The 26,986-nt window shown below is 43.1% G+C and overlaps 3 protein-coding genes and 1 long non-coding RNA gene across 18 annotated transcripts; 3 read left to right on the plus strand and 1 right to left on the minus strand.

The window, feature by feature from the left end:
* Positions 1 to 1,555: 1,555 nt before the first annotated feature.
* Positions 1,556 to 7,574, plus strand: LOC100118756 (lipase 3-like). 7 transcript variants are annotated; one of them, XM_031925062.2, is made up of 10 exons: positions 1,556 to 2,223; positions 2,288 to 2,517; positions 2,597 to 2,812; positions 2,898 to 2,984; positions 3,553 to 3,832; positions 4,063 to 4,261; positions 4,492 to 4,606; positions 4,746 to 4,992; positions 5,133 to 5,557; positions 5,649 to 7,574. In XM_031925062.2, exons 5-9 carry the CDS (start codon positions 3,671 to 3,673, stop codon positions 5,193 to 5,195), a joined length of 786 nt encoding a protein of 261 aa, XP_031780922.1. In that variant the 5' UTR covers positions 1,556 to 2,223; positions 2,288 to 2,517; positions 2,597 to 2,812; positions 2,898 to 2,984; positions 3,553 to 3,670; the 3' UTR covers positions 5,196 to 5,557; positions 5,649 to 7,574. The 7 variants fall into 7 exon arrangements, with proteins under 7 accessions (XP_031780922.1, XP_031780919.1, XP_031780921.1 ...); XM_031925059.2 differs by having other exon boundaries at positions 3,565 to 3,832; XM_031925061.2 differs by having other exon boundaries at positions 1,556 to 1,830; positions 1,895 to 2,223; positions 2,898 to 3,832.
* A 2,445-nt stretch (positions 7,575 to 10,019) lies between these two features.
* On the plus strand, positions 10,020 to 16,492 carry LOC100118722 (gastric triacylglycerol lipase). Of its 3 annotated transcripts, none has more exons than XM_016983104.3 (10): positions 10,020 to 10,507; positions 11,293 to 11,577; positions 11,913 to 12,124; positions 13,610 to 13,808; positions 15,021 to 15,135; positions 15,232 to 15,478; positions 15,549 to 15,707; positions 15,773 to 15,857; positions 15,927 to 16,069; positions 16,149 to 16,492. In XM_016983104.3, the coding sequence occupies exons 2-10, from the start codon at positions 11,424 to 11,426 to the stop codon at positions 16,293 to 16,295; spliced, it is 1,461 nt and encodes a 486-aa protein (XP_016838593.1). In that variant the 5' UTR covers positions 10,020 to 10,507; positions 11,293 to 11,423; the 3' UTR covers positions 16,296 to 16,492. The 3 variants fall into 3 exon arrangements, with proteins under 3 accessions (XP_016838593.1, XP_001602620.2, XP_016838594.1); XM_001602570.6 differs by having other exon boundaries at positions 11,304 to 11,577; XM_016983105.2 differs by lacking the exon at positions 10,020 to 10,507 and having other exon boundaries at positions 11,476 to 11,577; positions 11,887 to 12,124.
* Positions 16,493 to 17,625: 1,133 nt separating this feature from the next.
* On the minus strand, positions 17,626 to 26,215 carry LOC100678265 (venom allergen 3-like). Of its 7 annotated transcripts, XM_003425127.5 has the most exons (10): positions 25,833 to 26,215; positions 25,530 to 25,640; positions 25,220 to 25,331; positions 25,105 to 25,160; positions 24,835 to 25,041; positions 22,866 to 23,027; positions 22,453 to 22,537; positions 19,964 to 20,093; positions 18,665 to 18,861; positions 17,626 to 17,880 (listed from the first exon to the last, which is right to left on the minus strand). In XM_003425127.5, exons 2-10 carry the CDS (start codon positions 25,530 to 25,532, stop codon positions 17,642 to 17,644), a joined length of 1,191 nt encoding a protein of 396 aa, XP_003425175.2. In that variant the 5' UTR covers positions 25,533 to 25,640; positions 25,833 to 26,215; the 3' UTR covers positions 17,626 to 17,641. The 7 variants fall into 7 exon arrangements, with proteins under 7 accessions (XP_003425175.2, XP_016837442.1, XP_008217621.1 ...); XM_016981953.2 differs by lacking the exons at positions 25,530 to 25,640; positions 25,833 to 26,215 and having other exon boundaries at positions 25,220 to 25,439; XM_008219399.3 differs by lacking the exons at positions 25,530 to 25,640; positions 25,833 to 26,215 and having other exon boundaries at positions 17,626 to 17,885; positions 25,220 to 25,439.
* On the plus strand, positions 25,242 to 26,586 carry LOC103318108. Its single transcript, XR_004226853.2, has 4 exons — positions 25,242 to 25,333; positions 25,405 to 25,473; positions 25,548 to 25,627; positions 25,967 to 26,586. It is a non-coding gene; the product is annotated as an uncharacterized LOC103318108 (long non-coding RNA).
* The last annotated feature ends 400 nt before the right edge of the window (positions 26,587 to 26,986 follow it).

The following is a 26,986-nucleotide window of genomic DNA, read 5'->3' on the forward strand; positions in this document are numbered from 1 at the left end:
GCTCGATACAGTCATAATACGATAAATACTATATTTGGATACCACGGACACGCGCACGCATGCCCGCGATTCCTCTCTTATTTGTAAATATGTACTCGCCGAGATAAACCCGTACGCTCATCCACTTTTATCTCCGGCGGTATCATGCCAAGCCGCAGCGCACGCGCGCGCGTGGCTATCACAACAAACAAGATTCGAGAGAAAAATTATATGGCCAACGAGACATCAAGCCTCTCGCAGCACATTAATCTTTTCGTCAAATATTATTCCAAGGTTACACGCGCGCACACCGACACGTGTATAAAGCCTCGTTAATGCCTAGAGTATACACCTGTTTTTTTTTTCTTTTACGGAACCATTGCCCGTGTGATATGCATATTAACGGTTCTAATTAGTCGACGTTTATACAGGTTTATATACTTTTTGGAATTTAATTTATTCCATGGCTGAGAAAGGCGGCCAAACCGGGAAATGGCTCCTACTTCAAATTATTGCGAGGCCCTTGAATCAATAACTCTATCCCAGCTCGCTATGACGAATCGGTGAATAATACATAAATCAGAATAGAAATAGCTAACCGAGGATCGAGCATAAGTGCTTTCTACAGCCTGCATCGATCCTGGCTATATCCAGCCAAAATCCGCACGCTTCAGCAGCAGCAGCAGCCGTAGGAAGAAACAGGGATCAATCGAACGTACACATGAAGACGTCGCTGCTCATCGCGGATAGGGGCCTCGCACATCCGAGGGGCTGTTCCCTGCAAACAAGACCGTACACACACACACGCACACATACACACACACACACACATACTAACATACATCGCCGCCGAGGAAGAAGCTATACAGGAAAAAAAGAGCAATGACTGCGCGTTTATGGGGCCGAGCAGCTCTCGTAAACGGCATCAATTTACATCGATTACCGGCGTACATTCAACCACTTATCTATACTCGCTGGAAACTGTCTACGCGTGTGTCTATCTAATCCACGCGGGCCGTGGCGCACACGTGTCGTCCTTATCAGCGAGATCGTTGTTGCCTATACACACGTAGGAATCCCAACGAGGCCGCATGCGCGCGAACAATTGCACGCGCCTCTCGATGACGTCGATCGAAGCCCCGATCGACTATTTGTCGAGCGTCAAGCCGATTGTTTTCATTTCATGCGTTGGAATGATCTTGTCACATGGATGATTCAAATTCGTCAGATATAGACTTGATGTCGACAGCTTTTGAGTACCTTCTGTTAGAAATGCGATAGAGGCCTTGCCTATATGGATATGGGGACTGAAGTTCGGTGTCCGACGCGACGATCCGGACGACCTTCATATTCTTGTCGCATTCCTTGATGCTTTAGTAAATGAAAAGTGTCTAGCTATACACGTGTACTGGGATTTTTTTCGTAGTTGAAAATTATTGATCAGACATTGCTGTAAACAGGAAATGTCGGAGAGTTTAAGAAACTTTTTCGTACATCGCACTTTCCTTATCAAAGATCGTTAAAATGTTATTGCGTTCGCGCTTCGTGAACATGATGTTAAGTCGATGTTTAACGAATTCAAATAACGTTTTCACTTGCCAAGCACAGCGAGCACTTTTCATTTCATCTTCATCATTTTTATTCGGTTATTTTTCACGTGCACAGGATACTGATTATCTGATACCCTCGAGGATACACTTTCCAGTGAAAAATTTAACAGGCGAGCTACTGAACAATAACATTGATTTGTTCAACAAAAGTTACGTTCTGAATACAGTCAGATACGATATTGAACGCGTAGACAAATTTTCGGAACACCGAGTTATAAGAAACTTGGAGGTTCTTCATTTTGTAAGTAAGGCGTCTTTATTTTCTATTTATGTAATTATGTGCTTTTGTTGATATCGCATCACAGGTAAACCTCGTTAACCAATACCCCGGATACACTGCGTCAACCTACAGTGTCATATCGGACGGTTATGATTTGAGATTACACAGATTGCAAAGTACCAGGAGAAGTAGAGAGTCAGCGAACGGAAAGAAACCTGTCGTCAATACATACAGCATGGGCTGTTTATGTCGTCGGATTGCTTCGTTCTACAGGGACCTGATAAAAATCTAGATATTATTTATTCATGTGACATAAACTTTTACGATTTACGCATGAATCCATGTCAATTCGTATCGGCTCAGCTTTTATTTTGGTAGATGCCGGATTCGATGTTTGGTTGGGTAACGCCAGAGGTAACGCATACTCGAGATCGCACGAATTAATATCCCCGAGTGACCACGAATTTTGGGATTTTAGCTTCGATGAAATAAGAAAAAAAGATTTTCGGCCTCCATTGAGAAGGTGATCGAGAAGGTGATTGAGAAGGTATCAATTGGGTGCAACGGAAGGTTTCATTTACCTCATCGATAAAGCGGAACTCTTGTCAGCCTGATCTTGGGATGATCTAGCCGTTGCACCAGGCTGGAAATGCACTTTGCTTGAAAGTTATCGAGTCCTTTTATGGCTCGCATGTGCCTGTTAATGACGTATATTACTTACATTACACAGTCATATAATCTTAAAATGTGACTACATTATAAGCATAATCGTATGTATTTTTTCAAGTTTGCCTACGTCGATATCCTGAAATACTTTCCTTCTGGTGTGTCGAAAAAAATGATTTTACATCTGCTTGAAAACATCGAGTCTAGTACATTCCGTTCTGCTGCAAGTGAATCCTTGTGGAGCTGGGAAGGAAAAGAAGAATATGACTTGTCAAAGGTTACAGTACCTGTTGTCATATACGATAAAGAGAGTCCCAGTAGCTTCGTTAAATCACTGGTAGGTAGATATGTTCTGGGGCATAAAATCCATACGATTATTTTAATAACTGCAATTTTAGAACTACGATACATTATTTCATCAGATTCCAAATGCAGTGATTAATTGAATCAATGAAGATTTTGATATCTTATGGCCGAAAAGTCATCCAGTCATAATTCAGAACCATCTGGTAAATTTGTTAAAAAACTATGATTCTTAAAGAAAGCTTGTATCCGTTGAAAATCAATGTATAATCTATAATTTATGCAGCATAATTCGACATCTTGAGATAAAATCACTATTAAAATATTGTACATACAAAAAATCGATAAATAATTTTTTATTGTAAATTAATAAAATTAAAATGATGCGGGTGATAACGCGAAAAAATAGGAAAGTGGATGTATCAACTTTTTATCCGAGACATAAACAGAAGAAAAGACATAAATTCTATTTTGAAAAGGTTTTGCAAGTATATTAGAAGCGTATCAAAGCATCTCAGCGTTTATATTCATAGTCTCATCAAAAGGTTCCGTCCCACTATAAAATATAAAGTATCTGCATTTGAAATTAAAATTCTCTTCCTCTAACACGTGATAATGGCTTTACGAGTGCGACCAAAAAGTCGTAAAGCCGTTCACGAAAAAAATCGTTCTTCCGTGTCAATTTGAATACGTGTGATTCTGGATTTTCCATTTCTGGAATTCATATGAGCATATTTAAACTTTAGATATGATGATTTTCAATCATTGTATTAGCCTCTTTCGCAGATTCGCAACTAGCTGTATAGAGCGCCGAAAAATCTTGGACTTCTTGGCTTGCAGTTGTTAAATTGAGGAAAAGAGGATCCACGGTGAAAGTGCGAGATTGCGCGACATGGAAATTAAAGTGATCGTAGTTGCATTCTTCGTACTTTGCTTAGAGCTTAGTTTTTGTTTACGGTTCGAAGACCTGCTACCTATCAAATATGACATTGTTAAAGTGAGAAACGAAAGTCAGATGAAAAGTCTTGGAAATCGTTATGGGATTCTTGACTTTGTGAGTAGTTAAAGAATATTTTCGAATAAATTATAGTATGCTCAAAAATCATCAGCCAATCTCAAATAAACTGTACATCCGAAAATCGATACATCTAAACTTTTTTAGATTTTTCACTAGGTTACTACTTCTTTACTCTGAAAAACACTGGAAACAGTGATGAAATAGCTCACTAGCAAGTACTGTAAATCTAAAAAGCAAAAAGTTTGGCAGTAGTAAATTCGTTGCAGATCGGGCTTGTCGAACGTCACGGCTATACGGCGGAAGAGTACAAGCTGACGACATGGGACGGCTATATTTTGGTATTGCACAGGATTACCGGTAGTCCGTTAAATCCGAAAGCGCCAGGAAAGCCCGTCGTGTTCTTGCAGCATGGGATTTTATGTTCCAGCGACACTTTTGTTTTAATTGGACCTGGTAAAGACCTAGGTGAGCGTTCTTTAACAAACTTACATCGTTCTTTGAAAAAAGTGCTTCGTGATCTTTTTCTATCAAAAAAATAATTCATTCTCAAATTCTACTGTTCACTTACATGAACGAAACTGCTTTAATTTTTTATAGCACTAAAATCTTGAAAATAAAAATTTTGTTTGCGCGTGCAATATTCAACTTTCATTTCCGTTCTAGAATATTACAAATCTTTATTCTTTTACCTGCAGCATTTCTCCTAGCAGATGCTGGTTACGATGTATGGCTTGGAAACGCCCGAGGTAACACTTACTCCAGATCTCATGTTTTCTTATCACCGAAACAGAAAGAGTTTTGGGAATTCAGGTACACTATTTTCATTCTCGTATATTCAACTACATAAACAAATTTAAAATGTATAAAATTTGCAGTATAAGTTTTGATTCTGCTGTCCGTTTGATCTTATACAGATGCATAAAATTCTTATGATAATTTTTTTTAACAGCTATCATGAAACCGGCCTGATTGATTTGTGTACCTCGATCGATTACGCGCTTGCGATGCCCGGACAACGTCGGATAATTTTGGTTGGATATTCCATGGGTACAACGGAAATTTTTGCACTATTATCAACGATGCCGGAATACAACGCAAAAATTAGTCTGGTGATTAGCCTTGCACCAGTCGTGTTTTGGACGCATAAACTACCTATCTTGATGAAATTAATAATCGACAACGCCAAGGCTGTTCAGGTTGTAAAATTTTATAGTTTCGTTTATAACTAATTTTTTTCATAACGCAGCTGCTTGCAAAATTTAATTATAAATTAAAACGCATGTTTTTTGGCAAAAAACTTCTATAGTATTTTTCAACAAGGTATTTTCATTTTCAGAATTTCAGCGAGCAGTTTCATTTTTACGATGTATTACCGCAATCGTCAATCATGGGAAATTGAGCAAAAACCTTTTGTAGCGACAGAATGCGAGAAATCCAATTAATCACTTGCACGACATTTTTTATATTAGTGGCTCCTATTTTCGACGTGCAAAGATTTAATATGGTAAATATTTCTTTCATATTCCATTTCAGAGCGCATATCCGACCGTTCTGTCATATTTTCCCGCTGGAAGCTCATTTCAATCCTTTGCGCACTACATGCAGAACATTATTACGGGTGAATTCCAAATGTACGATTACGGTACAGGGATGAATTACAAAAAGTATTCAAAGTCCACACCGCCGTTCTACAATTTAACGCGGGTTACTGCTCCGGTAGCACTGTTTTATGGAAAAAATGACTATTTCACATCGACCGAGGTAAATATATAATACGCGAAGAATATGAACTTAATAGAAATATTTTCACCACAGTTACTTTACCCAGTAGAAATTGTATGATTTATTTCAGGACAGCTTATTTTTGGAAAAATTTTTGCCAAACCTCGTACTATCGCAAAAAGTGCCCAACGAGAAATTTAATCATTTGGATTTTCTTTGGGCGAAAGATACCAACAATTTACTATACATGAGTGTTATGTCTTTGATACACCAGTATACGTGGAGTTAAATTCACTTCACTCTAGAATTTTTATGCCATATATTCTATTGAATTTCAATATGTCTTCAATTCTTCGATTTTTAATTGAAAGCAGTATATTGTAGCTAGGTATTGTATTGAGAAATTGCGACTGAGAAATTAGTATGATAAGTTATATATTTAAGCTATATGTTAGAAAGTTTAATTATTAAGAAACTCTAGGAAATGTTTTTACATCATGAAAATCGCTACAATTGTTAATGTACTGAAATATCAGACTGAAAAAGCCTCCATTAATTTACAGTAAACAAACCGGAAGTCTTCCTTATTCTAGTACTTATAAATAGCGAGTCACCAAAACCGGTTTCACGAAATGAAAATTCTATACGTATCATCGATGTATCAAAATAAGTCAGGTTCCGATACGTAAATTGCATAAAAAATATCGAAACGCAGTATTTTTCCAAGACCACGACAATTTTCACCATAAAATCGGTCATTCACCTGATAATCGTAAAATTCGAATCGATTAAAGAACTTCTAATCAAAGACAATCTATACAAAAAGCCTGCATTAGCGCGAAAAATTCCCAAACGAATCCCAAATACACCGAACAAGCAAATGCTCTCAACTTGTTTATAGAACCTCACAGCAGTATACGCAGAGCCGCGCGCGAGTGTTATAATATCAATGTATACAGTGACTCTCGTCAAGAGGATAACAAACAAACACACGAGCGATCGTCGGCGGCGCCTCGGCATAGAGTGCAAAAATAAAAACGCATAGCCAGCTCACACACACGCAGAGGATATAGCAGAGTCGGAACTCTTTCTCTCTCTCCACTGTCACTCTGCTCGCGCTCGCTGTCGCGTAAACGCGAAATTCCTCGTAAATATCGCGCGCTATACTCGCTCATGCGGCCATGGCACGTGCCTCTCGTCGTCCGAGCGCGTATATATTGTGCTCTTTCGCGCGGGACGACTACTCATCAAAACTGAAGAGAGTATATACGCAGCTACGTTTTGCCCGACGCTTTTTTCGCGTTAGCACGCTTTGTCGTCGATTTTATGTACACGGCGAGACTTGCGAGTTTTTGGAGGATTTTGCAGGGCTGTATAGTACAGTACTATATAACTCTGTGCGTGTGCAGCAGTAACGCTCGGTCGCTATCTTTTCTCTCTCTCTCTCTCTCTCTCTCTCTCTCTCTCTCTCTCTCTCTCTCTCTGCGTCGGCACAACGACTATGCAGGTTTAGTGAGATCGAGCGAGGAACAACGCCGGCGACGAAATGAATCTTCGCGTGCGCGAGAATTTGATGACTGCCTTTTTTTCGCTGGATTGTCGACGCACGCAGCTTTGGTGCTGAGCTTTTTGTTTTGTTCGGCGGTGAGATTGTTGTGAATTACCTTGTTTTGTTTTTTCAAAGATCGAATTTTTTCAGTGTAGTGTGTATAATATCAAGAATTGTTTATAATAAATGAGAATCACTGGGCTGTACAGTATCTTTGAAAAATAATCTTCGGACTTTTGTCAAACGAAATAATCATGTACGCGCAATCGCATTCATAGGAATATCTGGCACAACATGAAGTGGACAGGTTTGTGCGTTAGCTATACGTTTGTATGTACGATCGAGAGGAATGTGGGAATTACTCGATCGTAGCTGAGATGATTGATCGATGGTGATCATAGTTTCACAGTTACAAGTCATGGAAAATTTTTCATGGAATACTCTTATCCCATAATGAATTATTTGTACATTGTCATTTCAATAAAATTAGATGAATGTAAAAAATTACTAATTAAAAATAAATTTAACATAATTAATGTTGGAAAATAAACTGCTTATGTGCTAAAGATAGGCTCATCTTGCGCTAGGGATAAAATGGGATGAAATACTTGCCTCGTTTACAAGTTCTATAATTTTCTCTTTATGTTGTCGCATAAAAACATAACATTAGCAGCCTTCTAATATACTGGCCCAAGTAGTACTGATCGTTACGGAGATCGCCAGTTACCAGTTCAATTGGACTCGTCGCTCTCGTCAATGCAATGAATGATATCGTCGCAAGCTTGGTGAGCAAAGGAAGGCATTTTTCGCAAATAGCTTCATTGTTCGTAAAGCCTGGGCATATTTTCTTGTGAAATAAAAATCTATAATTGAAGATTAGCGTAATAGTTTGTACTATGATCCTTATGATCTATTTTCATGATTAAATTCAATAAATTCATTGCAACCATCAAGCAACCATACTCACAATTACACAAGCTATAGCTTTAAAGAAACTAGAAATAAGTTTGAATCATTAAAGTTAGTTATACGCATTAGCTCTCGGTCACGTAAATAATAAATTTCCTAGAGATATCTTTCGTTCGGCGAAAACATCTAAAAGTGTCTCTTAAGCATAAATTCGTCAAGTCGTCGAGTGAAAACTGTCTGTTCTAGCAATACAAGTGTCGCGTTCAATTGAATGTATCAGACAAAATCTTTTATGAATACGTATTCAAACGAAGCTTTCCTTGAACAATTAATGAGAATCCGACTCCTTTTTTTAAAATGCTATCAATCTCACTTATTTCGCAGAAGCAACGATTTATTGCGCTGAGTAGATTGTAAACAATGTATATTTGCTTTAAAGCGCTCCTCGGTTAATTAAGAAGAATCCAACCGCTTCTCAAATCTTCTTCGCGTTATCAGGTACAAACGCGACTCACATTATTTGCAATACACACATACTGCAATCGAATTTCGCCAATGTACTTTAAAAATTAGCTTCCATTCCAAGCTAAACTGATTAAATTATTCGAAACTCAAAACAGAATCCCAGGAAAAAAAGAACATTATATATCAACAATCGTTCCACATCTCGCAGACAATTCGCGCGCAGCGATCCTAGAACAAACACGGCCACTTAAATCGCGCTCAAAGTGGGAAATTTACGCGCCGAAACGTTATTGTTAATTTCAAAGGAAAATTGGAACAACGAGGTCGCGCAAAAGTTTGAATCTACATTTCGAGGATCGCGCGTCGAGCGCAGCGTTATTGAACGAGTAGAGTTTCCTACTGTCAAAGCTCTCGAGGCGCAAACTCTCTCTCTCTCTCTCTCTCTCTCTCACTTAGTTGAATATATACATACGGCTCTCCGCAGAGAGCCGCAGGTGAATGGCCAGCAATGCAGGTGCGTGTCTGGCAGTCATTTTTATCGATACTGTATATGTGTGCGCGACCGTTCGAAACTCCACTCAAAACTGTCGCGGACTCGCTCGAATTAATTAGTTAGCACGAAGCTGAGCCTAAAATTTCAGGAAAAGCGAAGTAGTACCGCTCGAAAGAGCAAGCGCATATTTTTGTTCCAGCCAGTTTTTTCCCTCTCTCTCTCTCTCTCTCTCTCTCTCTCTCTCTCTCTCTCTCTCTCTCTCTCTCTCTGCCCCGGCGTTTCGTCGCCGTGAGATGCATGTAACCAGTATAAGTACTAGAGACGCTGAAAGTGTGCGTTTCTACGACTCGGTATGGCGAGTGTTTGTTTTAACGACTCGTGCGGCGGATGGTAATGAATGAACGAAATGCGCGTAATTTTAGGTGTGTGTGTGTGTGTGTGTGTGTGTATAAGTGCGCCGAGCGCAGCCGAGGCAGGAATGTCGTTCCCTCGGAACTACTTTGCCGGTTTATTGCAGCCTGCGCTTGATTGACATTAATAATCGCGCGGAATATCTCGCGAGGTGAGATGAAACCTTGTATTTCTTGAGAGTAGTAATACGCGATTTTGAGATTCCTAGCGGCGTTTATACATGATGTATGCTTGTATATACATTGTGAGCGGAGGACGTTATTTATATTCCGTCAAAGATGCATACTTCGTCCGCGACATCATTACATAGCGGCGCCTCTTGGTTAAATTTATCATACAAAGTACACACGACACACTCGAGCTTTAAATGTGACACGATTATGTAAATAAATCAAATTAGAATCGATGTGCCGACGGATCGCACAGTAGATCGCGATGCAGAGATTAATTTTGCATGAGAAGGAAGAGAATTAGGTTAACTCATTCGACTGCATTATCTTGGAGGAACTAATTAAATTTGCGTCGTTGTAAAAAATTTCCTTGTTTCACTACTGTAGAAGAATGATGTAAATGATTTAATGATTGATGAAGAATCAACTCCAGCAAATGAATGGATTGGATTTTTTAAAAATCTTCTACGCAAATAACTATGTTACTATGTCAAGAATTCTTTATTATCGCTCTGTTATTTTCTTCTGCTTTCTCTCGAACTGATCCGAAGAACGAGTGCATGACTCGATCTGAAAACATCTTTGAAAACATCTTTGACTGAAAGCAAGCCGATAAAACGAATGAATTGTTAGAATAATAAGCCAGTTATTTAGTTGCACGTCCAAGCGCACAAGCGTGCTTAGTATGCACATTAGATCGGTAAGCAGCGCCACAGAAATCGGCCGAAATAGCAGGCCAACGTGGATTGTATAATGTACGTATAACAGGAGTAAGTGTCAGGCGGTTAAGGGCAGGTACGAATAAAAGCGAAGAGAAGAGTAGATGTCATAGTTCAACAACCGATACGCATATAGCGCGTCATCGGCCCCAGTGGGGCGGGCCGCAGATGAAAAGGCTTTGCTGGGGTGCGCCTGCAGTCACGGAGCGCAAGGCGGAAGTTCAGTGCAGTCCACTCCGAGAGCTCAATCGAGATGGTCGCGATAGGAAATACGTGAGTACATTGGGACGTCTCTAGAATAATTTTTTTCCGTGCATAACAAGTCGTTGTTGAACGTATCCTGAAAATTCGACAAAATTTACTGCGTTGCACTTCCTGCCTCGTGAGAAACAGGCGCGAAAGACGATTCTGGCCCAAGTGCATGAGACTTTTCGGCAGAACGAAAGTGAGATCACGCACGTATGAAATCTCTCTTAAAACGAAACCAGGTCAGTTTTCGGTCGTCGCTGCCTTTGCGCGCAGTTATCGAATTCTCGAATTCTACAATTTTTCCGCCGAACGAGTATACAAATTAAAAAGGCATCACATTCGATGATGCGATACATAGTCCGAACGAGGTTCAGGTTTAATTAAGGCCTCGAACAGTTAGGACACGGATCGCGTCTATGTTTTAATGAATATTTTATCATCTCTTTCCGTCTCAGCGCCGCGGGATGTGTCACAATAGTCGTAAAAACAAAGACATTGTATATGAATAACCTGTCTCTCGTATCGGAATTAGAATAATTCGACGATTTGTTATACCTCAAGGATGATACAGCTTGGCTTAGCGCAGAAGTAGCGTTTAATCTCTCCCAGTGCAAGTATACAATAGTATACGTCGGCTCTTATCTCACAATGCACCTCTAAGATCGCGTTCCGTGAAAATCCGTGCATTCCTAATTTATCGAGCACATTTGCAATCGATTCCACCGATCAATGACCTTTACCAGAAAAAAAAAACACGCGTGTTATCGTTATCGTTCTCTCATTCACCCAGCCGACCGAATTTTCAAAAGAAAACTTCCAGATGATAAAATCTGCCGTATCAACCGTCATCGAAACCGGAGCGCGTGGTTAGACAACCAACCCAAAGACGATAAGGTCAAGGCAATCCTCTCAACGTGAGAGTAAGAGAGAGATAGACACTATGAAGAAAGCCGGCCCGACACTCGACGAGAAACAAAAGAGAAAGCGTCCTGAGCATCAAGGTCGCGACGTTTATCCTGCAGCGAGTGAAAATTTGGCTGACACACCGATGCCATTCCCACGCGAATCCTGCGACGCTGTACACGCCGACACAGGTATTATATACATATACATACATATATAGGCACGTATAATTACGCAAAAAAAAAAAAAAAAAGAAAAAGAAAGAAAGAAAAAAAATATGAAGGAGGAGAGCGCGTGCGGCGAGAGACAGCCACGCGCGGGCCCGCGAGTGCTTTTACAGATAAGAGCGAGTCGCGTGTGTGTATACAGCGCACCTTACAGCAATTCCATTGCGGCGCTTCTCCTACTCCCCGGTACACGAGAACACGCACATAGGCACACTCCTCCTCCTTCATTGTGCCCGGGCTTTATAATCGTTAACCGGCAATTAAACGATCTAGATACTAATATACATATATAACGGAAGAGGCACACCGGCTATCGAATTGTTCGTGTCGCGATATGGCCATCAGTACAAAGGCTCTGAGCCTTTTGCTCTTCCCGGCTCTGGCCGCGCTTTGGAAGTTCACCGCGCCCCTCATCGCCGAGATTCTGCCGCTCTACAAGGAAGTCGTGCACCTGCATCCTGGCAGTGGGATCCAGATCGATAACGCCACACAGTATGCCATCCTCGACTTTGTGAGTACTATTGTTTGATTTAGGGGTTGATTCGTTTAATTTTTTTTTTTTATTGTAAAAGTGCGACGTCGATGCGATTTTCGTGGAAATGACAGCGACGCAGGTGTAACGCAATATGTATATTTTTTTGCAAGTGTCGTCGGAGCGAAATAATACACCGTGTCTTGTATTTTTAAGCGATGCGAAAATGAATAATTTGAGCCTGCGGGAATGTGAAGAAAAACTGGAGTAGTGCGCGAATGCTGTTAGCGGACATTGTATGCTACTGTGCATACACTTATCGTGCAATTACGTCGTGTCATAAACTCTATTAGATTATGCGCGTTCATTGCGCAAGTGACAACTTTTCCGATCGCAATAAGTGTCGATATCGCGCGGTTACTGAACTTCGCATAAAAAATAAAAATAATTCAAAACTATAAAAAGTGCAAATGCACCGGAACGTGCAACGTATACATTTTTATTAAAAAAAAAAGTCGCTCCGAAGTTCGAGTGTGACACTGTGTCTAACAATTAAAATTTCAATGAATTTCCATTAAACCGAGTTGACTGAGCTGATTAAACAGACATACATGTGAATCAAACCTTATAGTCTGACGCACGCTTAGAGGCATGCTCGCAAGCTTTTGTGAAAAAAGTGCACGTACTCGGGCGCTCTCTGTGTGTGTAGCTTCTATACCGACAACGCGCGGGATTTTTTTATTCACAAAACGAACGTTTTTCAATGATTTTTTCCTTCCGCCATATACACACTCACACTCGGTGAATAATGCAGGCTCGAGATGTATATTGAAATTAAAAATTTAAATTCACATCGCTCTCGCGTCGCTGTCCGAAATAGCGATGAGCTAAGTGAGACTCTCCCATATTTATTTAAACTTCGCTCATTGTCACACGCGAAGATCGGCGTTATCGATGTTTCATCGATAAAAATAATAAGTCGAGCAAACTACAAGCGACAATTTATATTGACAAAATATACACTGTCAACATACCGATCGAAGCTCGCGTATGCGTAGTCGAGTCAACGCTCGAGCTTTACCGGTTTATTTATCATTACCTTACCACATCGATTAAGCACGTGTCACTTATTTGAAAATCGCTTTGTCTTGAGCAAATCTTTCCACACACACTTTCTTTCGTCGCACTTCAAACGCACGCATATTCTCTCGCGAGTCGCTCTAATTTCAGTGCATACTCACACGTGCAGTACCGTTTCCTCATTGCGCTCGAAAAATCAAATCAGCGCGCGAGAGAGAGAGGGAGAGAGAGATAAGATTATACGGCCAAAATCCGAGATTGGAAAGTCCGGCGCGAGGGTTAAAAACGAGGCCAGAGAGAGAGAGAGAGAGAGAGAGAGAGAGAGAGAGAGACAGAGAGAGAGAGAGAGAGAGAGAGTGAGTGAGAGAGACGGGGGAGGCGGATAATACATTACCGCTCGCGGAAAAGCCTTTTCGGAGTGATTAAAGCGAAATCCCATTACAGATTGGATTGGTCGAGCAGCACGGCTACAGCGCCGAGGAGCACAATGTGACGACGAGCGACGGTTACATTCTGCGATTGCACCGTATCAGCGGAGCTCCGACTCGGCCGAAGGCTCCCGGCAAACCGGTTGTGTATTTACAGCACGGCATCGGCCTCTCCTCCGACAGCTGGGTTCTCATCGGGCCCCGAACGGATCTCGGTATGTCTATCCGTATATCGGCTCTGTATACCAGCCTTGTACGAGGAAACTTTTTTTTTCTTATACACCTCTGTGTGACGTCGATGGTTTCGTGGAGATGACGGGATTTTTGGTCGTTTTTTTTTTTTTTTTTGTTGCCTGTCATCTATCGTTGCGCAAGAGGTTTGATCGATTGGCTTTGAGAAGGAAAGACGAACTGGTTACACAGTCAACAAAACGGATATTTTTCTCTTCTCACATTTCGCTAACCTACTCGAACTCGCGTTTTACATAAGTTAACAAAAAAAAAATAAAGCGAGATAATTGCCGTAGAGCGCAAAACCAATATGGGAAAAATTCATTTCATGCGTAGCACGCAGGTGTGCAAAAAAAGCGTGGTAAGGTGTGAGACCAAAATAAAGCAACATATTACGAGCTGACCGAGTGTTATCTAAGAGATCGTGACAAAACTCAGCATTGTACGAGACATTCCTGGCTTTATCACGCTTTTATGCATTTGTTATTGACAGTTTTTCATGCATATGAGAAACTTTGCTAATAGTACATTATGATACGTGTGACTTAAATGGTTCTTTTTTACATGGCGCAGTTAGAACCCGAGCGTAGCGAGGTGCAAAAAAGGACTACTTTAGTCACAGATAGGCGTGACTTAACAGCGGATTTTAGCCACACTGTGCTATAAATGCATTTATAGAACAGTGTGGCTAAAATCCGCTGTTAAGTCACGATAGGCGAGACTTGCGGATTTTAGCAGTCTGTGCTATAAAATTTTAGACGATACTCTTGACTTAAATGTTTCAGTTTTACACGGCGCTTGGCGCCCTCGCTACGCTCGGGTGCTAACTGCGCCATGTAAAAAAGAACCATTTAAGTCACACGTATCGTAATGTACTATTACATGTCGATGAAGAATTTTTAATCGAAGCGATTTGCGCATTCATGAACTATAGCTAAAATTGATCACAAAAAGTCTCGCATATTTTATTTAACTTAAATACCGTCAACGATATATAAGCCGCGAGAGAAGAAAATATTTCGCGTCATTTGTTAAATGAATTTCCCCGTAAAAAGTTGCATGCATGTGCAGTTCGTGAAAAATTCAGCGGCACTTGGAATCCAAGCCTTGAAGCGGGCGCGGCGCGATTTTTCAAAAAGCTTTTAAAAGAATTTTGCGTTTCCCCCGTTAAAACTCTTGCCACTGCCGTTTCGCAGCTTTCCTCTTGGTTGACGCTGGCTACGACGTGTGGATGGGAAACGTTCGAGGAAACACTTATTCGCGAGCCCATGTTTCGAAGGATCCGAACAGCGAGAGCTATTGGAGTTTCAGGTTGGTTGGCGGACTGCACCGCTTTCAATTTAAAATTCCGCCACACATACACGTGATTTTAATTCAACGAAATTTCATAAATTTTTAAACTCGCAGTTACCACGAAATCGCTCTGTACGACATTTCCGCTTTCATCGACACGATCCTCGACAAAACTGGCGCGCCGAATTTGACGTATTTCGGCTACTCCATGGGCACGACGCTGAGCTACGCTTTGCTCTCCACGTTTCCCGAGTACAACGACAAAATTAACATGGTCTACAGTGCCGCGCCGGTTGTCTTCTGGGGCTTCGAGTTGCAGAAACTTTTGAAGGTCCTGGATGTCATTTTCGATCCGTTGAAGGTGAATTATATAAAATAATAATAAGCGCCTTTCAGAATTCGAAGCGTATGCTAACCCACGTTCGTTTCAGGAGTTCATCGCGTATTTCAATTTTCGCGGGTTACTGCCGCAAACTGCCGTGGCGGCGGAGATCGGAAATACGTTCTGCGGCGACAAGAGCACGCTGATCCAGCCGCTGTGCGCCAAGGTGTTTTGCAACATCGGACTGGACTGCGACAGGTTCAACAAGGTAAATTTATACGAGAAGAAATATTCTGAAGACAAAACAATGCCTGATCGGATCTATCGTTTCAGACGGCACTTCCCAGCATCATGGCTCATTACCCAGCGGGGATGTCGACTCTGACGGTCTACCACTACAACCAAAATTACAAGAAAAGTAAGAATGCGTGCGAGTTATAATTCGAATGGCGAGAGAAGCAAACGTTCACGAGTACAATTATTTTAGATACTTTCCAAGCGTACGACTACGGTGGCCCTGAAAACATGATTAAATACGGCCAACCAGAGCCACCTTACTACAATCTGACGAAGGTGACGGTGCCGGTCTCGATCTGGTACGCGGAAGGCGACGACATTGTAAATCCGAAGGTGAGAAAACGTTTGATTATCGAATTATGCAATACGTAATGTGACAATTGGTTAATTCGGAATGTTTCGTGAATTTCAGGACGCCCTGGCTTTGGCGAAAGCTTTGCCAAACCTCGTGTCGGTCAACGCTGTCGAGTACGAGAAGTTCAATCACTTCGACTTTTTGTGGGCCAAAGACGTGAAGCAACTCTTCTACGACAAGCTACCTGTGATAAAAGATCTGTAGAGATAGTTAGACTAATAGATAGGAATAGTTGTAAATTTGTTCGTTTTTACGTTGAATATTTAATAATTATCTAATTGTAAGGATAAGAATAGAGACTAAGAGCGTGTAAAAACTAAAACGTAATGCTGCACATCGCGAATTGTGTGAATGATCGTATTACCACCGAATAAATTAAAAATAAAAACATGTTACAAAAACTGTGTTAATTATCATGATTTCAATGACATACGAAATACAAAATTAAACAAAACGAGCTTGAATTCGCGTTACATTGACCGCACGTTAATCCGCACGCTGAATAAATACCAAAAGGCGCACCAAATGCGAAGAGGATTACCAACCACACACAGGCTAAATGTTCACAGGCAAAGTCAAACGGAAACACGAACTTCAATAAAATCGATCCTCCTGAAAGCTCCGTAATATCCCACTACTCTCATTACTAATCGCCGCTTATTTTCTCCAGCTGCAGAGCCGCATTCGAAATCGATGCGTAATCACCAGCTAGACGAGGCGGAAATAACGAAAAAGCTTTCGCGAAAGCTCGCGCATAAGATGCAGCGAAATTGAGGGAAAGAGTATAGTTTTCAAACGCGCGTCTGAAACACGATGGAAAAGAATTGTCGAAATATCATGTGTGCTTGAACGTCTATTCGGAGCGACAGCGCGAGAGAGAGAGAGTGTGTGTGTGCATGTGTGTGTGTGTGTGGGTGAACGTGTTATATAGCTGCCTTAGCGTGACGCGTTTACATTCGTCACGGAAAACTAATTGCCAGGTCGAAGTTCTCTCTTCTCTCGGCTTCGCCTCTAAATCGGTCGAATGCAAATCGATGTCACACGTCGCTTGCTCTCCTTTGGATATGCCGCGGCTCTGGATGTGTGTCTGTCCATCTCCGAATGCACACGCATAGGTGAATAACTCGGAAGATTTCGAAATTCCCGCCATACGAGCTTAAAATTCTTACTCTTTGCATAGTCGAAACGAGATACGGAATATAATTCTCGAGAGAGAGAGAGAGAGAGAGAGAGAGAGAGAGAGAGAGAGAGAGAGAGAGAGAGAGCGAGAGAGCAAGGAAAAATATTTCAATACTCTCGCTTCGCTATCTCTCCGTCTTCTTTCCTCGTGTATTATATACAGCTTCACAGCGGTGGATAGTGGCACACAATGGCCCGGCATCAATCATCCGGCCGAGACGTCTCAACAATAGAGCCCTTTAAATCTCTCTCTCTCTCTCTCTCTCTCTCTCTCTCTCTCTCTCTCTCTCTCTCTCTCGAGCTTGCGAGAGCAGCACTTCGAGCCGAATATAACGGACCAGCGCGTGTACACACCTCTCAAAAAAGACGCTTTATTCCGTGAAAAAATTATCGAAAAGTGTAAAGCAGCGTAATAAAAAAAAACCATCTCTCAGGCACATCAGAGCAGCGGCAGCAGCAGTAGCGGCGCCAGAAACGGTAGAAGATAGCTGGTAGTAGCAGCGGCGGCGTTTCCCGCAGTCAGTGAGCGGCGCGACGCCTCGTCTCCTGTGCGCATCCGGTGAGGAAGCCCGGCGTCGTCGTATCCTCTTTGCGAAAATCCCTCCTGCAACTTCACTGACAGATTTAATCTATTTTAGCGAGCGAGTGCCGTGGTAAAAGACGCCATTTCCTGCGTCACGGACAGAGACTCAAAGGGGGAAGATCGATCGCTTTCTAACGAGTAGTCGTGAGGCGCTTCCTCCTTTCTTTCCTCGATTTTTATTTTTTCCTTAAGTGCGGAGGAGCCGTCTCCTCTTTTTTTTCCTCTTCGAAGAACCGAGAAAGAGATTTCTCAAATCAGTGCTGCAGCTATACGTTCGAGATATGAATTGCGATTGGGCTCCTTATCATGTACTTTAACGAAGCTCGCGCTTTCTTTTCGCGATTTATACGAGCTCATTGTTGTATCGCTGCTTAGTTAGTGATAATCGATCGGAATTACAACGACATTGACTCTCGCGCTAGCTATAGATTCGCGTCAACATTCAGTACATTTTATAGCCGTAGTGTGTTACTCGCGACGAGTTAACTCTTTGAGTTTATCAATTTGAGAGTAAAGTGTTTCCTCAAGTGCCGCGTTAAACATTTCATCGAATCGTACCGAGTGAGCGTTCCCCGAAGCCATTATCTTATTGCCGCCGTTTCTTAGCCCTTACGTTCTCGGAATAATGCTCTCGCGACTATAATCCGCGTAGATTGGAGTGTCGATGCTTCGCTGCACAGTAGTAGCCGAAAAAAGCAAGCGCGAAATCGATTTCTCAGCCCCGAAACAGAGAGAGAGAGAGAGAGAGAGTGAGAGAGAGGAGAAGAAAGAGAGACAAGCCAGTACATGCAGAGTCTCGCGCGCAACTTACGGCAAAGCTCGCTGTAGCGCCGACTGCGTGTCTCGCATCCAGAGTCGTCCTCCGTCTCCGGGTCGTCGATCGGTCCGTAATTGCATACCAGCACCTCGACTGCCGCGGCGACGTCGCTGTCGTCTATAGCCACGCTGTAGGTCGCCCGACCGCAGCCGACGTTAGTCACCGAGGGCGTCGCCAGACCGACGCCGGCACTGCGCTCGCACAGGGCAAATAAATTTTGCTTCGTCTATGTATACCTATGCATGCAGGGTTATTGTTTTACGGCTCTAGATGTCTTGACGAGTCCTGTTTGTCAGATTAATCGGCCCGCGGCTGACTAATCCCTGACCGCGTCTACTGCCTGGCTCATACAATTTTAGAATACTCTCGTGAACCATAACGTAGGCGCGCGTGACTTTGAAAAATTCATCTCTCCAACGAAAAGAATCGGTAGACACGCAGCGGATGCGAAAAAAGCTGCTGCACTCAAAACTCAAAAGTAAACAACGACTCGTCGGCGTAGACACATCCAGTGCTCGACGTATCCTTTAATCCCCGGGCATATCAGCCCCGACAACGCGCACCTCGCGAGAGCCCTTCAACCGAGTCTCGTCGTTCCTCGACAAAAGCGCGTCCCTCCGGACACAAAAGCTCCTCTCGTCAGCGCAGTTCGCTCAAAAAAACGACTATACGCGTCGGATCGACGCTTCGCCCGAAAAATCGTCGTTAAATCGTGAATGAGACGCGGACACGCGCCTGCGTCAAAAGCCGCTTTGCTCCGCTGTCTGCTCTCGCTCGTATACTCGAGGCTCTTCTTTTTTTGATACGTCATAAAGTGCTCGATATTTGTTTCATGGCCGAAGGAGAATCTACCCTACATTCGCGAAGGCGTCTCTTTTTTCCTACTGTGCCAGCTGTGACACGCGGCTATAGGTATGTGGAAACGTTTCCACACGCGTGTGTGTGGGGGGAGGTGGATGAAGGGAACAGCTGTAAGGAGCGCATCACGCGTGAAAAGCGTTTTCCACGACGAGTTGATGCGCACTTTGCGCTTTCGAGCGTCCTTTGATATACGATGGGAGCGCGTGCAGCGCGAATTGTTTTGATCCGAGAGCCGTCTTTGAGGCGCGTATTAATTCTGAAAATGCGTTTTGCCGCGCTTGCGCTTTGAAGTGGTCTATTTTTTTCGACGTTTTAATCCGAATCGTATATAGCTGTGTGCGCGTTTGTGTAAACTCTGAGCGCGGTTTTATACGCAGAGAGTTGATATGCTTGTGTTGATAGACACAAATTGCTTTCGCGCACAAATCATACCTGTTCGAAAAATCCGGCTCCAACTGGCTGTACCAGCTCCTCAGGTGAAACTTGAGCCTCTCCATCTCGCTCCTGTTACCCGCGTCCTGCAGATCCAGCGCGCTGACGCTCTGCGCCACCGAGAATTCCTCTGCGCATATACACACACCCGATACAACGTATAATATAGATATAAGCTCATACGAGCGTCGTAGCTTTTCCTCTTCATTAGGCAAATTATTTTTCCCGGAGCCTTTTCGCCCCGATATACCCAGCTCTTTTCCCGGCCATACAGCGCTGCTGCTGCTGCTGCGGCGTTTGCACTCTCTCTCTCTCTCTCTCTCTCTCTCTCTCTCTCTCTCTCTCTCTCTCTCTCTCTTCAGCAGCCTCGAGTGTTTTGCATGACAAAGAGGAATATGCTGATTCGCAAGCGCTCCGGCCCGTTTCTTTGCGCTTGCACTTCGCGTGAAATGGGAGTTTAAGGGGCACGTCGGCACGCTGCCGGGGAGTTTAACGCGGATATATCTACGTGCGCGGCTGCGGGATATGCAGCCCTCGAGAGAGTGAATTTTGCTAACACCCGATGCGAGCAGTTCTTCGATTGATCGGAAGAATATCGACGTTATTTTTTTTTTGTTTTCGTTTGCGGCAGAATATTTTAATCGTCGATTCTCGCGGTGTAATGGAACTCGATTAATTTCGCAAAACTCAAGCGAGAGAGAGAGAGCGACCCCGTCGCTGTAGAAAACGACAATCCGAAGTAGTGCGCGCGCAGTTCTTCTCTATGGGAAACTGCAGCGCAGCGCGGAAGTTCAGGACCCAAGCTGGAATCGAATTCGCGATGCGAGACGCATTACAACTAGCGTCAATAAGATCAAGAAGTTGTAGACGCGTCCTCGCTATATGCGCGGGAGAGAAGACTCGACCTGCTCTCTCCTATTTCCCTCACTGTTCAGAGTTTAATGAAGTTTCTCCTAATTCATAAACAGCCGAGTCGATCCTCCTCCTCCTCAGCTCTGACACTCGATTAAAATCCTTCCCGATTTTTCTTTGGACTAATGCGTTAACCCGACGCAACGTCGAAGAAGAGAGCACATCGGTGCTGCTAGCGATCAATGACCTTCCGGGAAAAGCCGTCGGCCGATACCGGAATTACTTGGAGCGCGCAACCGCTGCCAGGGTGTGTTGCGACGAGCCGACGTGTACGTGTGTGTATTGAGGGGGAGGGAAAAGGAGGTCACCACCAGCGGCAGGTGGGTAAATTGGGCTTTGCGGCCGGAACGGTGCATTATTCGACCTGGAATCCGATTTTAAACGCGATCGCTCTGCCGCTGCCACTTTTCAACGGCTCCGGCGCGAATTTTATTCCGGAGCTCATTATCATGCGCAGAGGGAATGGCAGAAGCTGGCGCATATATGTGTGTGGATATGAAGAGATAGAGAGAGAATCGATTGACATTATCTTGGGAAACGCGATGATACCTCGTTTTAGGTTTGTCGAAAAACATTGAGATTTGCTTCTGAATACTTAAACTGCATAATTGATTTTTCCCCCCACACTCCGAGCTTTTAATCCATCAAAGATGCGCACACGTCGTGTAACATTCTTCCTAGAAAAGTCTTTCCTCGAAAACCAAACCGAATTTCAAAGGCAAACCGCGGGAATATATTGCATTTCGCGAAGTACGTATAAGCGAATACGTATAAGCGTTGGTGGCAAGCAAAAACTTGAATAACTCGGACACACAGCTTGGCCGCCTCCGCGGCAACTGCCACGCGAATCCGCGCGTTGAAAAGCACACGTGGAAACGCGGAAATAGCTGAAAACTCGCAAACAGCGAGAAATTCCCAGCTTCTAAACGCAATGTGCAAAGCTTCAACTCCCACCCGCGCATATAGCGCACTTATCCCGCGTAAAATTCGTATTAACCTAATGCTGTCAGCGCGCATTAATTTAATTCCACTCGGTAATACGTCCGATTATCAATTAACGTCGCGCGCCGTTTCTTCCCCGCAGCCACGCGTACATCGCATAATAATATTCGGCTGATTATGCTCCGGCGAATTTTTGAGGATAATAAGAGGTAGAAGTCCATTAAGCGAGGGCGGGCGCATCGTGTGAAAGCGGCGCGCAAGTTTAACCATCGGATAACGATGAAATTTCACTGCGCACCAGCGAGAAGAGAGAGAGAGAGAGAGTAGGTGAGCGCGAGCGTGAAACAATAAACGAGGAAAGTTTCGCGGGAGCCGCTATTGTTGCTCGCGTCATGGCCGTCAAAAGCGACCTGTATTTTGCCATTTAATAAAGCCCCATCGCGTTGCATTTGGCAATCAAGAAGTCCCGAGGGAAAATTATGATTCCCCGCTGAGCCTGCCGACGATTCGTTAACCCGACGATGTGTGTATGAGGCGGGTTTTATCATAGTTTTCGGGCTAGTGCGTGTGTGTACATGGGCATATACACGGTATTGTTAAGGAGTTTGCGAGCTGGACGATTATAATTGACTTGCCTACGTCCCTGCATTGGTCCTTCTCGTGGATGTTGCACTGCAGGGCCCATCTCCGAGCGATCTTGGCTAGCTCTTCGTCCCAAAACTGAAAAATATTTCATTGACGTAGCGATTAAGTTTATCATTTGATTTAAAATGTAAAACGATACGCTGGTATTTACGATAAAAATAAAGATTTTAAATGAAATTTCAACCGAAAATTTTCCCGTTTGATCAAAACCCGTTGACAATGACAAAAAGCACTTAATGATTCGCCAGCCGCTCATTACCATATCTCCAACGCCTTGCAGCAGGCATCAGAAGAACGCGAAAAATTTCAAAGAACCCTACTCCCCCTCCCCGAATAAATAAGATTGAATTTCACGGCGAATTAAGCTTGCTCGCAAAAGCAGAGTCCCGCAAAGAAACATTACCACTTGCATCATGTCCCGCGCAGGCAGCGGCCGGTACTGACTTTTCCAGGCTCTAGCAATGCCATCGCGCAATGAATTATGTCGCTGCAGGATCCACTCGATTTCCTCGGGCTCCAGGTCGCCGTTCTCGACCGCAGCGCACTTTGGCCCCGGGTCGTCGTACTGCGGAATATTTTCGCGAGAGATAAAAAAAGTATGTACGTACGCCGCGCGCGCGCGTTATAAATTATAGCGCAGAGATGCTTGCGGCGGCTGATTATTTACGGTTCTTCGAAATGGATTGTTCTTGCGCTGCGGCTGCTTGCCCGGAGATTTTTGAGATATTTGCCGGGAGAAATTTTCGCGACTCGGAAAATCGAGATCTCTGTGGGTGCGTGTGTAAAGTGGTATAGAGTGAAAGGTTGGCTAGTATGAGAATGAGATATAACGCAGGCGTGAGTTTACTCGGCTGCGCATTCCGATTCGAGTTCGTCAACTATCTCGACGTTATAATTCGCTGCTCTGAGATCTGTATTAAATGCGGGTTTGGCGCTTAATTTACACTTAGCACGTCATGAAAGATCTTGCTATAGAGTTTAACAATTCATACATAGCTTTACTACGATTGTTGACAGAAAGTTTGTTTATTTACACCTGCAGATGTGAAGCGTTATATTTTCCTTTTTACGTCTCTTTATTTATGAGAGAAGAGGGCTCTCGCGCTTGGAACTTTTTGATCGCGAGTGCTTAAAAACGCATTAATGATAGTCCGGAAAAAGAGTAACAGAGGAGAAAAAGAGAGAAAGATAATCCATTCTAGAGAGAAAGAATTAAAATTCGCTAGAAAACGAGTGAGAGGGGCAAAAAGAAAACGTGAAAACTGGAAGGAGAGAAAAATTATATGATGGATAAGAGTAAAAAGGAGTTGGGCGAAATTAAAATAGAATTAGCAATGGCTACAGTTATACCGGAGAGGGCTACGAAAAATTCCTTGTAAATGCGAATAATATCGTCGATAAAGTTACCCGTGATGAATCGCCTGAGTTTTCGTATCGCAAGGTGTATCAATTTTTATAAATATCATCTGCCACGCCGATCGATCGTACGTTTACCAAATAAGCAATAAAAAGAAGCTTTACACAACACGACTCCACACAAAATTAAAAGCTGCTTCGAGCAATATTTAAGGCCGTATTCGGCGCAAACTGCGATCGGGTTCGTTAGCCAACTTCGCAAACTGCGCTCGATCCTCCGAATGTTGATATTTGCTTTTTTCTCCCGTATAAATTTCGCGAGGCCGTGTAGACGAGAAAGAAAAATAAACGGAAAAGTTACAGCGAAGCAATCAGTTGCCAAGCGTTATATCGATTAATTGACAAGATTGATGAAAAAGTAGGGGTAATTAGAGGTGCTTCGACGCGAGAAAAGAAGTCTATAAAATTGATAGAGACTACACGTTGTGTGGAACACGCACTTCGCTAAGAAGTTTAGCCGAACGAGTTGTTATAGCGAATCGTCGATCAATTTTACGGTTATGTCTGCCATTAAAGCTGACTTTATCTCGAAGTCTACATCGAAATATAATACGCACGCACGTATACACGAAACCGTGTGGCGAAATGACCGTGCCCGAAATTCGTCGAAAATAAATTCAGATTACAAAACGCAAACGCACCTCTGTGTAATTTACAATTCTCTTTCTCTCGTCAATTAGCCTTTTCGAAGCAAGTCTCGCAAAAAATTCCACGCGAAAACTCCCAACTAAAACAGACACACACACACACGCGCGTGTGTACAAACGAAATAAACAAACAAAAATAAAAAAAAATAACCCTCGAAAGTAAAACGCGCAACACAAGCCGAGCGACAGTCGCCCTACAAGACCAGAGACACAGAGAGAGAGAAGAGCGGTATAATAAAAACGCAAAAAGCGGACACAACATCGTCCCCGGGGCTGTGTGCGGGTAATCGCGCGTTTGGAGCTACCCACCGGAAAGAGGCACATGGTGTGGCTTGCGCAAATCCGGCAGTAACGAGCTCTGTCATCGTTGATGCTGTTGTTGCTGCTGCTGGTAGCCGATTTTCCCCAGGTCCAGCCGGCAACCGGTTGATCCTCGTTGACCACGAAAAACGACAGGACGACTAGCAGTGCTTGGTTCATCTTGGCTTTGCTGTTGCTGATGTTGATGCAACACTGCTGTGAAGTGAGCAGGACGTCTGATTCGATGTGAAGGTGACACTTTTTCAAATTCTTAGTTACCTTGGAATGAGAATAATTATTTTGGAAACGTGCGATGTTTATTTGAATCCAATTATCTGGAACATAATATACGATGTCACAGTGGAATAAATCATTGCCTTCGGCTTTTATTAACTTCTCCTTCCCGCCTTTCGGCGTACGCTTCGGCCATTTCTACTATTAATCTGACTGGGTGGGTTCTCTCGCTCGTTTCCGACCGCGCGGCTGCTGCTGACCGCCAGATGCACCTGTAACGTAAAATTATATAAGAATATGATACAGTAAAACTGCAACGCAATTGAGTTTGTAATACACTCATAGACCAAAGAGTTATATACCATCGCGTCGAGGTACTAGCGGCACTGACTGGGAGAGAAAAAACGAACCTAAGTAACCTCACTTTTACGTCTCTCTAGGTCGAGCGTCTCGTTTATAATATAACTCACCATTGCTCGAGTTTTCAGCTTTTGAAACTAATTATGGGTCCAACTTATGCTTCAACTGCTCCAGCATTTCATAGCCATTTTCATTGGCCTGTTCCAGGGTGAGTACACGGCCTGATAAAATATTGCAGAACGTGAGCCAATTTGCGAGAAACTTTATTATGTTTCAATTTTGAACAAAGAGATTAACGAGTACGTTACGAAAATTTTTAAAAATCGAAACCTTCATGATCCAGTAAACTATTAACCACAAATCCGCGACGCGATGCAATTGAACTTCGTTCTCATATAAGTACCTATATTTACCTGAGATCAAACTTGTCATGTCGTGCAGTGCAAGAAGAGTTTCCTTTTTCCTGGCGTTCATGTTGGCTTCAGATGTCTCGAGCTTTTTATTCTTCTTATTTTTATTAAGTACAACAATTGTCCTTCTACTACAGAAGACCTTGCCTTCGTTACTCGTCTGTCGAAAACAAAAAAGCTCTAAGTCAAGCTGCTGTCAGATGCGAACTACGATGCATGTTCCAACAAATCTAGTCCTGCAATGGCCTAGATAATATAAGTCCCAACGTCCACAATCGGTGTACGACAGTAGCGCAGCTCTCGGAACGGAGAAACGTCGTACTTCGCTCTTCACGATTGGCAATATCTTGTACGATATCTTCTTTGTGCACATCGATACAGATATATAGATATATTATACACTCCGCCTAGCTTCCCCCACTCTATAGCGAAGAGTAGAGAGAAGCACAGCTCAGTGCAGTGCTGCACGCATTGTTGACGAGTCGTAACCTTTAAATCTGTATGTAACGATGTAACTGACACGCGCGCGTCGGTGGTGCTATTGTCTGTACTTGATTGGATGTCAATTGCCTATTATACTGTGTGGTAGAATAGGTAACTCGTCGCTAATCAAACGAATCGAGCGCTGTTTTCACTGACTATAAAGCTTTGTAGTTTGAAATTTGTGTTACAGCATGAGGCTAACTTCACAAGTCGACTCTTCAATGAGTAAGTAACACACTCATACATCGAATAAATCTCTTTTCCGCATCTGCTATACACCTCTAATCTCTCGCCCAAAAAAAAACCCCTCACCGCAACAAACAACAAAACCACAGTCATCATCGACAATTACATCATTCGCGGCACAACTTTTAACCTCAACCGTTAGCCATCAGCGACGCGACGCGACGAACAAGCTTGTAACAACAACAACAGTACGCGATTATTTTTTATCGCACTTCTCTAGAGAATACCTCTATACCCCAGGTAGAACGTCGTCGTCGTCGTCGTCGTCGAGTCGCACGAAAACAAGCGGAAATTCGCGTCTATTGGGTCGTTGGCGCGCGAGGATCGCGTTAACTCCCTTGCCGCTCTGTATCAGAGGTAATGTTATTGTTTCGCTCGGAAGGACGGCGAATTCGCCTCCTCTCTCTCTCTCTCTCTCTCTCTATATA

The sequence above is a fragment of the Nasonia vitripennis genome, chromosome 2, assembly GCF_009193385.2.
Source record: "Nasonia vitripennis strain AsymCx chromosome 2, Nvit_psr_1.1, whole genome shotgun sequence".
NCBI lineage: Eukaryota > Metazoa > Arthropoda > Insecta > Hymenoptera > Pteromalidae > Nasonia > Nasonia vitripennis.